At 41.3% G+C, this 13457-nt stretch overlaps 1 protein-coding gene across 1 annotated transcript in view; it reads right to left on the minus strand.

Annotated features, from left to right (window-relative positions):
- SMYD3 (SET and MYND domain containing 3) overlaps positions 1 to 13457 on the minus strand; it is a 436856-nt gene that overhangs the window by 386235 nt on the left and 37164 nt on the right. Inside the window, exons 2-3 of the mRNA XM_056852870.1 lie at positions 4590 to 4653; positions 1112 to 1219 (exon numbers count right to left, since the gene is read on the minus strand). Of these exons, the coding sequence (XP_056708848.1) occupies positions 1112 to 1219; positions 4590 to 4653 (172 nt within the window). The remainder of the gene's footprint in view (positions 1 to 1111; positions 1220 to 4589; positions 4654 to 13457) is intronic.

Consider the following 13457-nt stretch of genomic DNA (forward strand, 5'->3'; position numbering starts at 1 on the left):
TACTAACAGCTCATTCCTGAGAATTGGGCCGAACGTTTTATTGATGCGGCGTGACTTCGCCACCAGCGTAAGTGCGGGTAAACACGTGTTTACACACACATACGCTGGCGGTGAGGCCGGTCCCACTGGTGGCAGAGCGCCGCGGGACTGCGTTTCCCCCCTCCGCGGGCGCGGCCTCTCCATGGCACTGGCAAAGGCGTGGAGAGGCCACACTAAAGCAGAAGGGCGTTCAAAGGAGGGCCGGGGGGAGGAGCTGCCGGCTAGGCGGCTCCCTATCCCCTTTTGGCCACTTCGGCCGGCGCCGGAAATGGCGGTGCTGTACCTGCTTTTTAGCAGGCACAGCCTCGCTATTCCCTATGGGGCGAAAGGCCCTGGTTAAACAAAAAAAAGCCACGAAACGGCTTTTTTTTTTTTGTTTAAAAGCGTACAGGGAGCGACTTAGGAAGAGCCGCCGCTCTGAAGTGACTTTTGAATGCATACTAAGACATACACAACCATATGACCCCTGAATATGTACATGTCTGACTTCTCAATATGCCTGGACCTATGCTGGCATGGAAGAGACTTTGTGTTTCAGTGGCCAGTGATTCTCCCAGCCTGAACCCCCCAACTTTGATACCGAGCACAACTAGAACACTTGCAACATAATCCTAAACAGTCACACCCTTCTAAGCCCATTGACTCCAAAGGGTATAACTCTGTTCAAGACTACATTGCTAGTGATACTGGAGGAATTTACTACCATTTTAACCATTCCATTTATTTACTTACTAGCTCCTTTGACCAAAGGTCTAGAGCTTAACCATAACAATAATACATAATACATAAAATAGAACACCACCAAATAATCAATTTACAATACCCAACATATAGTTAAAGTTAAAACACAGTAAATGTAATTACTAAACATATCATCACTAATACCATAACAATTGATGTATTCCCCCTGAACCAGCCTCATTGAACTGGGATCATTCAAATCATAAAATTTAATCCAACATTCATCTTGCAGCCTACGTGCTTATTTTATTTTGACAATTAAGATACCATTTTAACCAAGGCAGAGAAAACATCATTTTCAAGGTCAATTCCAAACAGAAAATTTACTTACTAATTTGAAAATAATCCTGCCAACAAGCCTCACTGAATCAGGAGGAAAGTTGGGATCAATATTCTTAATACATTTGCATTCTCGTTTGTGATCTTGCCATGCTTCTTTCTGCAAGTTGAAAAAATAAAGAATTATTTTACCTTATATGCATTAATGACATTTAATCAATAGCTCAGACAGACAAGGCAGGCCAGAGTCAGAAGCTTTACAGAACCAGATGGCATCCTACTTCAGGGATCCTGCCCTTGTTGAGTTAGTACAGGTTGAGCATCCCTTATCCGGACAGACTGATCTGAAAACTGGAAGTAAGCCGGCATGCAGAAATTACTCACAGGCCCTCAACAGCACCACTGATGGTTCAATGTACACAAAATTATTAAAAAATATTGTTTAAAATTACATTTGGCTATGTATATAAAGTATATATAAAACACAAATGAATTTCATGTTTAGACTTGGGTCCTGTCCCCAAAATATCTCATTATGTATATGAAAAAATTCTAAATTATTCCAATACAGAAAGATTCGAAATATGGACCAATTCTGGTCCCAAACTGTCCAGATAAGGGATACTCAACCTGGAACTGTAGTACTGCCCTTTGGTTACCTTCATCAGTTTATATCAGCCCTAGATACTGCAACACTGATCCTAGTCCAATAAAATGGGGTATCCTCTGCTCCAAATATTTACATTCAGCATTAATGTTGAGTATGCCCTGACAGTCTTCTATAGACTTCTCTGGTTTGTTTTTTTATGTTGCACCAAAAACCTCTAACTGAAGTTTTAGAGACAGAGTCATACAAAGAGATAAATAGGTATGACTGACTATAATAACAACACGGAGTATGCATCAAGTAAAAAGAGAAAAAAAAAACCTCTATGAATCCAATTTCTCTAATCCTAAAGAAACAGTCATGTCTGTAATCATTAGAACAACATCCTGAATAATGCAGCTGTACTGGCATGTTTTTCCTCCACGAACAAAAATTATTCTTTGAAGCCAGCATTTATCTGACACTATTCCAAAAATAAATACTAGAAAAGATGTTCAATATGCTAGAAAAGACATCAAAATGATCCACAGTTTTGCATTACTAGTAACATCAGCAGAGGGTGATGAATTGTAAAATGCAACATCACACAAATAATGTGTCTCATTCTTCTGATCTTCGTGGTGCATTTCACACTAGAAAGGCATTGGCATCACATCTTTATCATCTTATGCCAACTGGAATTCATTCGCAAATAATTATAGACTAGAAAGGGGAAAAACCATTCCTATTTTAGAGACTAGCAAGGCCATACATACTTAAAAGGGGGGGAAATTATGTTGATGTGCATGTGCCATTCTACTTGACCTATCATCATCCTCATTCTTGACCTAGCTTGGAAAGTTTCCCCACTTTCCCCAGTGGTTTACTTCTGCCAGCTTTTACTTGGCAGATACTTGATTTGAGTTTAGCTAATGTCAGGGAAATAATTATTCTTCTATCATGGTATGTCTGGGGTGGGACAACACCCAGAACTATCCCAAGAATTGCTATTCAGGTATCTTCTACCAAGGATACTGAGATGCAAGTGGGCAAAATTTAGAAGACAAAAACTCCAGAAGCACAAAAGCAGGTTTAAGAAAGATGGAGAAATTGTGTACAAAACGATGGAGACAGACTAGCTCTAAGCAGGATGTCCTTTTTATATCTAGTTCCCTTGTTAACTCACCTATCCTATTATTCCATTCCATTTATTTACTAGCTCCTTTGACCAAAGGTCTTGAGCTTAACCATAACAATAATACATAATACAGCACCAAATAATCAATTTACAACACCCAACGTATACTTAAGGTTAAAACACAGTAGAAAACAATTACTAAACATAGCATCACTAATACCATAACAATATATTCCCCCTGAACCAGCCTCATTGAAATCACAAAATTTGTTTCAACATTCAAGTTGCAGCTTACATGCTTGTTTTGTTTTGACGTTTGAGCGACATCATCTCCACCAAAAATCTTGCAACAGAACTAGTGATATCAGGGTGAATATCTCCCATTATGTGAGATATCACCCAGGACTCCAAGGAAAGTTTGTATTTAGACAATATTGGGGTGATCCAACGCAACCGAGGAGCTGACCAGTGCTGACAAAACAATAAGAGATGGTGTAGAGTCCCAATATCTCCAGATTTACATTCACAAACTCGATCTGAGTAGGGAATTTTCGCAAAACGACCTAACATCTCTGCAGTTGGATAAGCATTTAGTCTAGCGAGCATAAAGGCACGACTATGGCCTGGGATTGTCAGCAAGCTCACATAAGAGGGCACGGTCTCAGGTGGGGGAATCCCCAGTGCAAGGGTAGAACATACGCGCCTAGCACGGAATGTAGTGCTAACACACTCAAGATTTCTCACCCTTGACCTTACTAATTTAAGTGCTTCAGAGAAGTTTAAGTTGTTAAGAACTAATGGTGGAAGGTCAAGCAGTACCAGTTTACTATCTATATGTCTTCCCCACGTCCCTCTGTAATTATCTTCCTTTAATCTGTGTAACAGGCCCCCTTGGATGTACCTATCCTATTATAATAGGTAGTATCAGATAGATATGTGGAATCTATGGGAAAAGAGCAAGGCTTGGCTCACAAAAGGCTATTTAGTGTTAAAGCCCATCAGCCAGTTTAAAATTACAGCCCATTCCTGAGGGGGAGGGCTGAGCCGGTGGCTGGAGGCAGCGCTGCCGTGCTGCCTCCAAAGGAGGATTCGCGCCCCCTCCACTGAAGCCGACACTTTGGCCTTACCTGTGACCCCCCTGGAACTGCTCCACAGGGTTCCACGGGGCTATGCCACCTAAAAAGGTGGCGTAACTCCCAGTAAGGGCAAAGGGGGTGTTCCCAGCCTGAAGGGGGGCCAGGAAGCTGCCTAAAGGTGGCTCTGCCCCTAGAAGACCCCAGGAATGCCCCCTGGGACAATGGCGCACAGAGGTGCGCCATCAGGACACCGGCGGGAGGATGAGCCGGCATCCCAGTGAGGCCGGCGTAAGCGGGCCGACACCAGCACCAGTGCCAGTCTTGCTGGCGCAAGTGGCACAGACACTGGCGCAGCCTCTTGCGTGCCTCACAACAACTTTCGGCCCTGAAGCTCAGGAATGGGCTGATAACAGATTAACACTGCAGACAAAAATAGTTCGTCACTACAGTTTTTAGAGAGTAAAACAATGAAGTATTAGTTCTATGTTTGTATCATGCGTGCAAAGTACTACTGAAATTCTAAGGCTAAAACTCAGGTGTTTATCCACAAGGGCCTAGAAATCATGGAATAATGTGGATAGTTGACATTTTAAATATTTATGGAGATAATTTTTGCTAGCCACAACAACTGATTTTATAGATCTTAAGAAAACTGAACAATGAACGGCAGCAGAATAAATGCATACCTAAAAGTTTAAAATATTTGTGTTAACTTCAGAACAAGCATTACCTGGCATTGTATATTGCAGTATCTTGCAACTTTGCACTGAGAACATCTAAGCAGTCGCTCTTTCCTGGGGGGGAAGTAGAGGAAAAATGAAATATTTTCTACATAAAAGACAAATAAATTACAGATTAATTAATTCAAACTTCTGCATTTCAGGAGCGGGGGAAGAGACTCACAACACACACTCTACATGCTTTGGCGCATACCATATAGCATTGTGGATTGTGGCTTTTAGTTCCACAAAACTGTGTTCTCAGCAACTTCTAACAAAAGACAATGGAAAAGTTTAATACTTTGGTTTCTATCTTTACATGTGGAGATTGATGGACTGAAAACTGCAGAGCAAGTTATTGCCACAATGTGTATGTATGTAACATCTCTGGAATGTAATGAACTGCGGTGAATGGCATAAAGGGAAGAGAAAATTAAACTGTGGGTGGTAAAAAATATGTCCTTGAATATTCACAATATTATTTTTGCAGGTTTGGTGACAATAAAGCTAATTATCTTTTAGAATATCTAACTGAGGAGTAGCTGGCCTTATGTGGATGATGAAGAGACACCCGCAAACAAAAGGAAAAGAAACCCAGCTTGATGAGAATTAAATATGCTCTAGAAGGGACAGGGATGTTGAGAGCAACTGACTGTCAAACCCTGTTCACATGTAACAGTGAAGACACAGTGAGGACAACCTGCATGTCCATACATATACCGGTTTGCAAGACAGAACTAATGCATGTTCACTTTGCAAATGAAACCTGTCCTTGCTCTTCTGGCTCTATTGATTCATTAGCTCATGTCCTCTTGGGACTTGAGAATTTTGAGCCTTGAGGTCCACTGTTTATTCCTCCTTCACCAACTATTAACAGTGATGCTGTTAAACAAGAGTATTCAGCATTTTTAAGAACATAAAAAAAGCCATGTGGAATCAGACCAAGGCCCATCAAGTCCAACAGTCTGTTCACACAGTGGCCAACCAGGTGCCTCGAGGAAGCCCACAAACAAGACTGCAGCAGCATCCTGCCTGTGTTTCACAGCACCTAATATAATAGTCATGGTCTGCTCTTCTACCACAATACCAGCTGACTATTATATTTGAATAGTGCCTGATACCTCTCTCGTACTGTGAAATGAAAAAGGACCGGTCTTTCTGAAGTGCAAACTTGGGGGGAGTCAAATGGCTGCGTTGTGCATTTCTCCCTTAGATTTATTGCATCTATTACACTCACCGCAATAACATTTGTGAAAAGTAAACACCAGGTGTAATGAAGACTACGCTGCAGTTAAATGAGTTGGGGATCTAAACTCTTATGATTTGAAATATTCATTCCTGAAACAGTTAACATTAAAAATTCTTACAAGATTTATGTATTTTGAGTAATATAAATACCACAAGGTGACGACAATTTGCATATTATACACATCTGTTTCTCTTGGATTTAAGCCAACCAAGTCCCATACAAAACAGTGGAGTTTGTTCAGGTTAAATTCAAGTATTTTTGGTTTAACTGAATTTTCAGCTAGGCCGCCAAGATCAATGCTGGCTTATTGAAAATGTACCCAATAGTTTATTTTTAAATCAAAATTCAGGACTATATTTATAGGGGGCATGGGGGGCAATACCCCCTTAGAATATATCAAGTGTCTGCTCTGAATTCCCATTTTCATTCTACATGAGGGGAAACTGCAAGAAGGCTATGGAGCCTGCTCCTGTTCTGAGTCAGCTAACCTCTGCCCTATAACGTTTCTCCTTTGCTTCGTCTCTTCTTAATATCAAGTCAGAGACAGGGAGATAAATGACTGTCCAATCTCATGTAAACTGGTATTGGTTTTTAAACTCCTCCCATAAACTCACAACCATCCCTTTCAATTACCTGCAATTTAGGCCTTAGTCAGTGCAAACCTACACAGAGTTGCAGCTTTCTAAGCCCACTGACTTCAAGGATGTTAACTCTGCTTCGACCAATGTAATTTACAATGTAATGTAAAGGGGCAGGGCCATGGCTTAGTGGTAGAGCCTCTGCTTGGCATGCAGATCCCCAGCATCTCCAGTTAAAGGGACTGGGCAAGTAGGTGGTGTGAAAGAGCTCCACCTGAGACCCTGGAGAGCCACTGGGGGTCTGAGTAGATAATACTGATTTTGAAGGACCAAGTGTCTGATTCAGGATTAGGCAGCGTCATGTGTTCAATTCTACTTAGGAGTGTACCAAGTTCACCTTGATCTGCAGAGATGGTGTTCTAAGCAGCTACAAGCACTGACTACACCTTACCTAAACCTTAGTATGGAACTAAGATTAGGGAAAATTCTGAGCCTTTCATGGAAAGAACATGCCCTCTCCCATCATGTTTACAATAGTTTATAAGTGTTAGTTAATGAAATTATTCTCTTTAGTTTTGTTTCCACACACACACACACACACACACATACACACACACACACACACACACACACACACACACTGCTTCATTTGTTAATCTACTTGACAAGACTAACAGCACATTCCTGAGCTTTAAGGGCAAAAGCCCTTAGGAGGCCAGGAAGGCGCTGCTCCAGCGTTAGGGCCCCCCGCAAAGGTGTCCGGGCTACTTACGCTGGCGTTAGGGGCTCCAACACCGGCGGGGAGGCCCAGACGCCAGTCTCTGAGCACTGCTGCAGCAGCAGCACCCTGGGATGCCAACGGGGCCTTCCGCCGGTGTCCCACCAGCATAAAGGCCTGCACTGGTGTTCTGGAGGGGGGGTTCCGGCATCCCGGGAGGCATTCCTGGGGCAGGGTGGGGGGAGGAGCTGCCGTTAGGCAGCCTCCTGTTCCCTTTTGCGCCAGGTACGAAAAGCCCCATTTAAAATTGAAAAAGCCTTTAAAAGGTTTTGTTTTTTTTTAGTTTTTGGTGCCGGGAAACGGGTTAGGAGGCACCGCAGCAGTGCCTCCTCCCCGAGGTTCCCCCACACTGAAAGCACAGGAATGCACTGTAATTGTGCCACAGCTTGATTAAACCACCATAATTAAAATTATTTTCAGTCCAAAACAGGTATCTTTCAAGGCCATTTTCCTGTTGTTGTTTCATTTCTGCCCTTCAGTCTACATGTTGTCACATTGCTCCTTCAGATGCCTCATGCTCTGTTATCTGTCACCAGATGCGCTGAAGCCTCAGCACATCTTTCTGTCGATTACGCGCACTCTGATAGAGGGCAGCTTGGCCTTGGAAACAACCTCCATCAAAGTCATTTCCCCCCTCTGCGGGTGCCTAACCTCTCTTTTCACAACACCAACAGCTCATGCAAGCATACAAAGGAGATGAAAGAATGACAGGCGTCTGAAGAGCTATTCACATCTTTTGAAAACCTTGAGGTGTGCTGGGCCCGGCAACAATGCAGCTGCACTGAAAAGGAGATGGGTCAAAGCAGGAGTCAGCTTCTGAGGGCCCAGTCCAAAGGCTGTAGGATCAATGCAAACTTGCAGCTGACTGCAGTTCAAGCACTCTGTGAACTGCAATAATCATCTGAGTGCAGTGTTTTCATAAACACAGGCCTCTCCATTTCTAGTAAGAGACACTTTTCAAGAGTAGTGGAAAAGTTTTATCGTGCTAGTTCAGACCAAGGTCCATCTAATCAGCTTTCTGTTTTCCAGTGATAACCCAGACAAATGCTGATGGAAGCTTACTAACAGGCATGAAGCGATGGTCATCCCTGATTAGGGTTGCCAGGTCCCCCTTCGCCACCGGTGGGAGGTTTTTGGGGGTGGAGCCTGAGAAGGGCGTGGTTTGGGGAGGGGAGGGGCTTCAATGCCACAGAGTTCAATTGCCAAAGCAGCCTTTTCTCCAGGTGAACTGCTCTCTATCGGCTGGAGATCAGTTGTATTAGCAGGAGATCTCCTGATACTACCTGGCAGTTGGCAACCCTATCCCTGATTGTCCCTAGCACAGAAAATATACTGCTTCTGCTACCAGGCTTCATGTATTTCATATGTATCCCACTTTTCTCCAATGATGGGCTTGCTGTCTCACAACAGCCTTTTGCTTTACAACAACCTGAAAATTAGGTTAATCCAGCAAACTGTCAACATGCAGCTACTGCCAACAATGGCAGTTGTGCATTTACTGTTGTCCTCCTCCGGAAGAAGTTATATTTTTAAATTTCTTTTACCACATTTATGTCCCACCTTTCTGCCTTCACAAGGCAGCTAACAAATTTAAAAATGCATAATCAAGTTACATATTTAAACCAGTAAAACCTATCAAAAAGAGAACTAAAGTACACGGAGAAGTAACAGTCTTCACCTGCTGGTGAAAGATAACAACAGAAGTTGACAGACAAATATCCCTGGGGAGAGTGTCAGAGTTTTGGAGCCACGGCTGAGAAGGCCTGGGTTGCCATTCGGCTAATCTCAGAAATTGAGGGCACCTGAAGCAGGGTCTTGGAAGATTGCCATAGCAGTCAAGTAGATTTGCAAGGGAGTAGGCAGTCCTTCAGGTATGCTGGTCCCAAGCCATGTAAGGCTTTAAATTGCACCCAGAAACAAATGGTGAGCCACTGTAGATGGAACAAGACTGGAATGATATGGTCCCTATGACCCACTCCAGCCAACATGCTAGTGGCAGCATTTTGCACCAATTGAGGTTTTTGGACGCTTGTCGAGGGCAGCCCCGTGTAGAGTGCACTGCAGTAATCTAATCTAGATGTAGCCAGGCAATGCACCACAGTGGCCAGATTTTTTTCTGCCCAGGAAAGGCCACAGCTGATTAACCAGTTGAAGCTGATAAAAGGCACTCCTGGCCACAGCTTATCCAGCAGTAGGCTGGCGTCCAAGAGCACCCCCAAACTAGGGACCTATATGAGCATTGAGTATTATGATACTCTTCATTTCCCCCATCTCTGATGCCAATGGTGCAGGGAGAGAAATATGAACATTATAATGGCATGAGACAGTAAATTCTACTTAGGGCATTGTGGAAAGGATGAAGGATTAGGCACATGACTGTTTGGGGATAGTCATGTATTTATTTACATCTCAAGCTTGGTTCAGAGAAAGAAAGAGAGAACTACTTTTATGAAGACCATTTGATAAATTCATACCTGGGTTGGATTAGCATTTGAGTTTCCATTTTACAAACTTTGACTGTAGTGTTTGTATCACACTGTCATTTTTCTCCCATTAAGTATGTGCATTAAAAGTTTATTTCTTGCATTTCTATAATATGACTCAGAAAGATTAAGATATTAAGGCACCGGGAGAGGGCAAAAGCTATGTTTTCGTAGAAACCACTACACTGACAAATCTAAGCTCTTCTGTTCAAACCTTTAGAATGCAATCCTTTCTGCAACTATTTCAATATTAAAACCTAGATTGCTGTCATGAGACAGTATTGTCAAAGCTGTTGAGTCTGTGTCTGAACAAACATGCAATTATTGTTCTGCTCTTTGCATTAGTAAAGGCTGATTGACGGCACTTATTTGGTACAAAAAATGTGGGAAAATCTTTTTATTGTTAAAATCCTTTTCACTCCCAATGGGATTAATGTTCAGAATCATTCAGATCTCCTTATCTGTCACTAAACATTTAACCTTGGGATTGTGTACGCAACTTTCAAAAACCTTTTGAGAGAGAACTTCTGTAAGTAAAACAAAGCCTTGGGCAAGTTCAATGTAGCCAGAACACAGAGTTTACAATTACGGGAACACAAAAGTTCCCAATTAACTTTTTAGGTTCACCTTCGCAATTGAAAAAAGAGTGTTTTTCAGAGTGTCCTATTTTAGGCTTGTTGTTTCCTCTTTACAAAATCTTCTCATATTTAAACTGCTTAATTTGTAACATTATATCTGGATGATATGTCATTGTGGCTTTACTGACTATACACACCTAGAGAGAGAGAATAATACAGATCTCCAGTGAATAGTGTTAAATATCATCCCTAAATGCACACTTTAAACTTCAGTCAGCTTGTCTTAAAATATATACAAAAACGTACCAGCAGAAACTGAGGCATCTTCTTTCATGGGTCATTGCTGTCAAAATCCATAACTGTTCTGACCACTGGACCATCAGTAAGAGAGGAGAGTGAAGTAGAGTTCCATGAACCATTACCACACTACCAGTAAGTTTTAATTTGCTGATTGTTATCTTTTGGGTTTTATTGTTATTGTTTTATCTATGTCCCAGTTTGGTGTGTGAGAAAGGTAAAATATTTTAATATTAATAATAAACTGATAATATTTCTGAGATTTTATGTAAACAAAACAAGGTATAATTGTGAGAAATTTTTCAATAAAAACATACACCCAATATATTACAGTAACTATCAACCTTAAATTGCGGGAGGGGCCATGGCTCACTGGTAGAGCATCTACTTGGCATGCAGAAGGCCCCAGGTTCAATCCCCAGCATCTCCCATTAAAAAGACCAGGCAGTAGGTGATGTCAAAGATCTCAGTCTGAGACCCTGGAGAGCTGCTGCCAGTCTGAGTAGACAATACTGACTGTGATGGACCAATGGTCTGATTCAGTATAGGGCAGCTTCATGGGTTCATGGATTAATTTTAAGTTGTCATCTATATGCTAATCACTTACAACTACTGCTCCTTTCCTTTAAAAACAAGGGAGAACATAGAACTCTATGGCTGGACTCTGTGAAGGACAAACTTAATAAACAAACTTACTCCAGACTTATACGCCTTAGCAATATCCAGACTTTACTATTGCAATGTCCTCTGCTTGGGGCTGCCCCTGATGATGGCACTCAATCTGCAGTTAGTTCAGAATATGGAGGCGAGCCCCTTTACTGAGACATGCTGTTATGATTCATAACAAGCCATGGTTATGATTATCAGACCAAACTTGTGTACCACTGCTAGAATACATAGCGTTAAAAAAGCCGATGGGTTTAGATCTAGCATAGCATAACTCCTTTTGTGCTCGTTTTTGCCCCCTGCTCCTCAGAGAACACAAAAAAAGTCTAATGGGAGGTCATAAATGCAGCAACAAGCAAAGGCTTCCAGAGTCTTATGACCCTTTTGTCCTTTCCTCAACCACTAAGGCCTGAGTTCCTCGCTGTACAAACTTTCTAATAGTAATGTCATTAACAGGAAACTAGATGGTATGGACACACTGAATGCACCAACAGCTGGCTCCTGTCTATACGATCATGACATCAGTCAGCCAAACCAACTTCTTTTCTCTCCATCTCTAAGAAACGACAATCTACATCCAACACCATGTAGGACTGCTGCTGCCTCACATATACATATATCATTGGACTTTTCCATATTTGATGATGAGCATCCAAATGTGTGAAATGTTCATTAAAAAAGTATTGCACCTGAGGTTAAGAAGATGGAATGCAAGTTCCGTGATGGCTCATTCTTACATGGAAGTCAACATCAAGTGATGTTGCAGTCATGACGCGACAGATGCACGTATGAATCATGCTTTTGGTTTCTCCAGCCATGTAAACCATGTCGTCATTTATATAGCTACATAGACTGTAAATACCCATCCAGTCTAAGACTGAACAAGGACTGAAGCTATTCCTTTCCTCACCATTGTCAGCAACCCATCTCTGTGCATTATGACAACACCTGATTAAAATGTATCTGCACTGTTTAGCTAAGCTGTAGAAAATAGCTAAGGCTCACAACCATGAAAGTAAAGAATACTGAAAGACAAATATAATATAAATATGTACAATGCTATGGTATTAAACTACCTTGATAATGTGTGTGCATATTTTAGCAAAGGGATATTTAGTTCAGCTTTAACTGAATAAACGTTTTTTTAAAATCCCTAAGATATCAAATGTCACATTTTCCATCCGTACTCTAGTGACATCCTATGGCAAAAAATATAATTGACTACCGGTATATTGTTGCTGAAAGTTCACCCACCTCATTTAGAAATTGAACGCTTGGGAGGGGGGAACCATCTACCATAACAAATACTACAACAGTGAGACCAGTAGATGTTTTAGCCACAGACTAAAAAGTCATACCTGAAGAATGAATAACTCAGGTAGTTACTTGTCTTTACATGCCATTTTTATCTAGCCAACTAAGAATGCTCAAGCCTTTGTATTCTTCCCGTAAGTGATTTTCCATTACATACATACACATACATTTTAAATGGATCACTGACATCCCTAAATAATTTGTGAATGAGGTGGATTTTCCCATAACCTCTCAATGCATTTTAAACCTCCACCCCTTCACCTTTTCTGCTATTCTGTTCAGTTCATCACGATCTACTCTTCTCCCTTTGCACTGTATATTTTGCATCCACTAGCCTTATTCTCCTGGGTATGCAGATTGCCCCAATAAACAAACCAATCTTTATTATTTTACTAAATCATTCCTCAAGACAGACGCTACTTTTTTTCTTACTGCTACTGCTGTTTTCTGTTTGGGAATCAGTCTCTCAAACTGTTAACCTGGTATTTTTAACCGACCCCACGCTTTACAACTAAATCTAAAAATAAGTCTTATTTAAATCAATAGAATATGCTCCTGATTAAATATATGTACATGTCACTTTAATGCACAGAACCGACATATCTTCTAAAGTGCATTTCTAAAGTGCAGCTTAGAATCTAGTTTACCCTTCCACCTCATCCCTACAATATTTTTCATGTGCCTCTAGTGATAAGAACAATAAAGACCTACTTTACTAAAAATGTAAAGTAAATTGGCACGTATGAACTAACAGCAAACAAACAAACAGATTAATAGTGTTAAAAAGAAAGCAAAACAAAAAAGTGAAAAATAATACATGGAAACAAAGAACCTTTTAAAGTGCTATCAACTACAATGACCAACAAAATATGCAGACTCTGATTTATTTAGATTCCAAAGATTAAATGAGTAAAGTCTCCTTGTTTATCCTTGCAG

Source organism: Euleptes europaea, chromosome 7 (genome assembly GCF_029931775.1).
Source record: "Euleptes europaea isolate rEulEur1 chromosome 7, rEulEur1.hap1, whole genome shotgun sequence".
Taxonomy (NCBI): Eukaryota; Metazoa; Chordata; class Lepidosauria; order Squamata; family Sphaerodactylidae; genus Euleptes; species Euleptes europaea.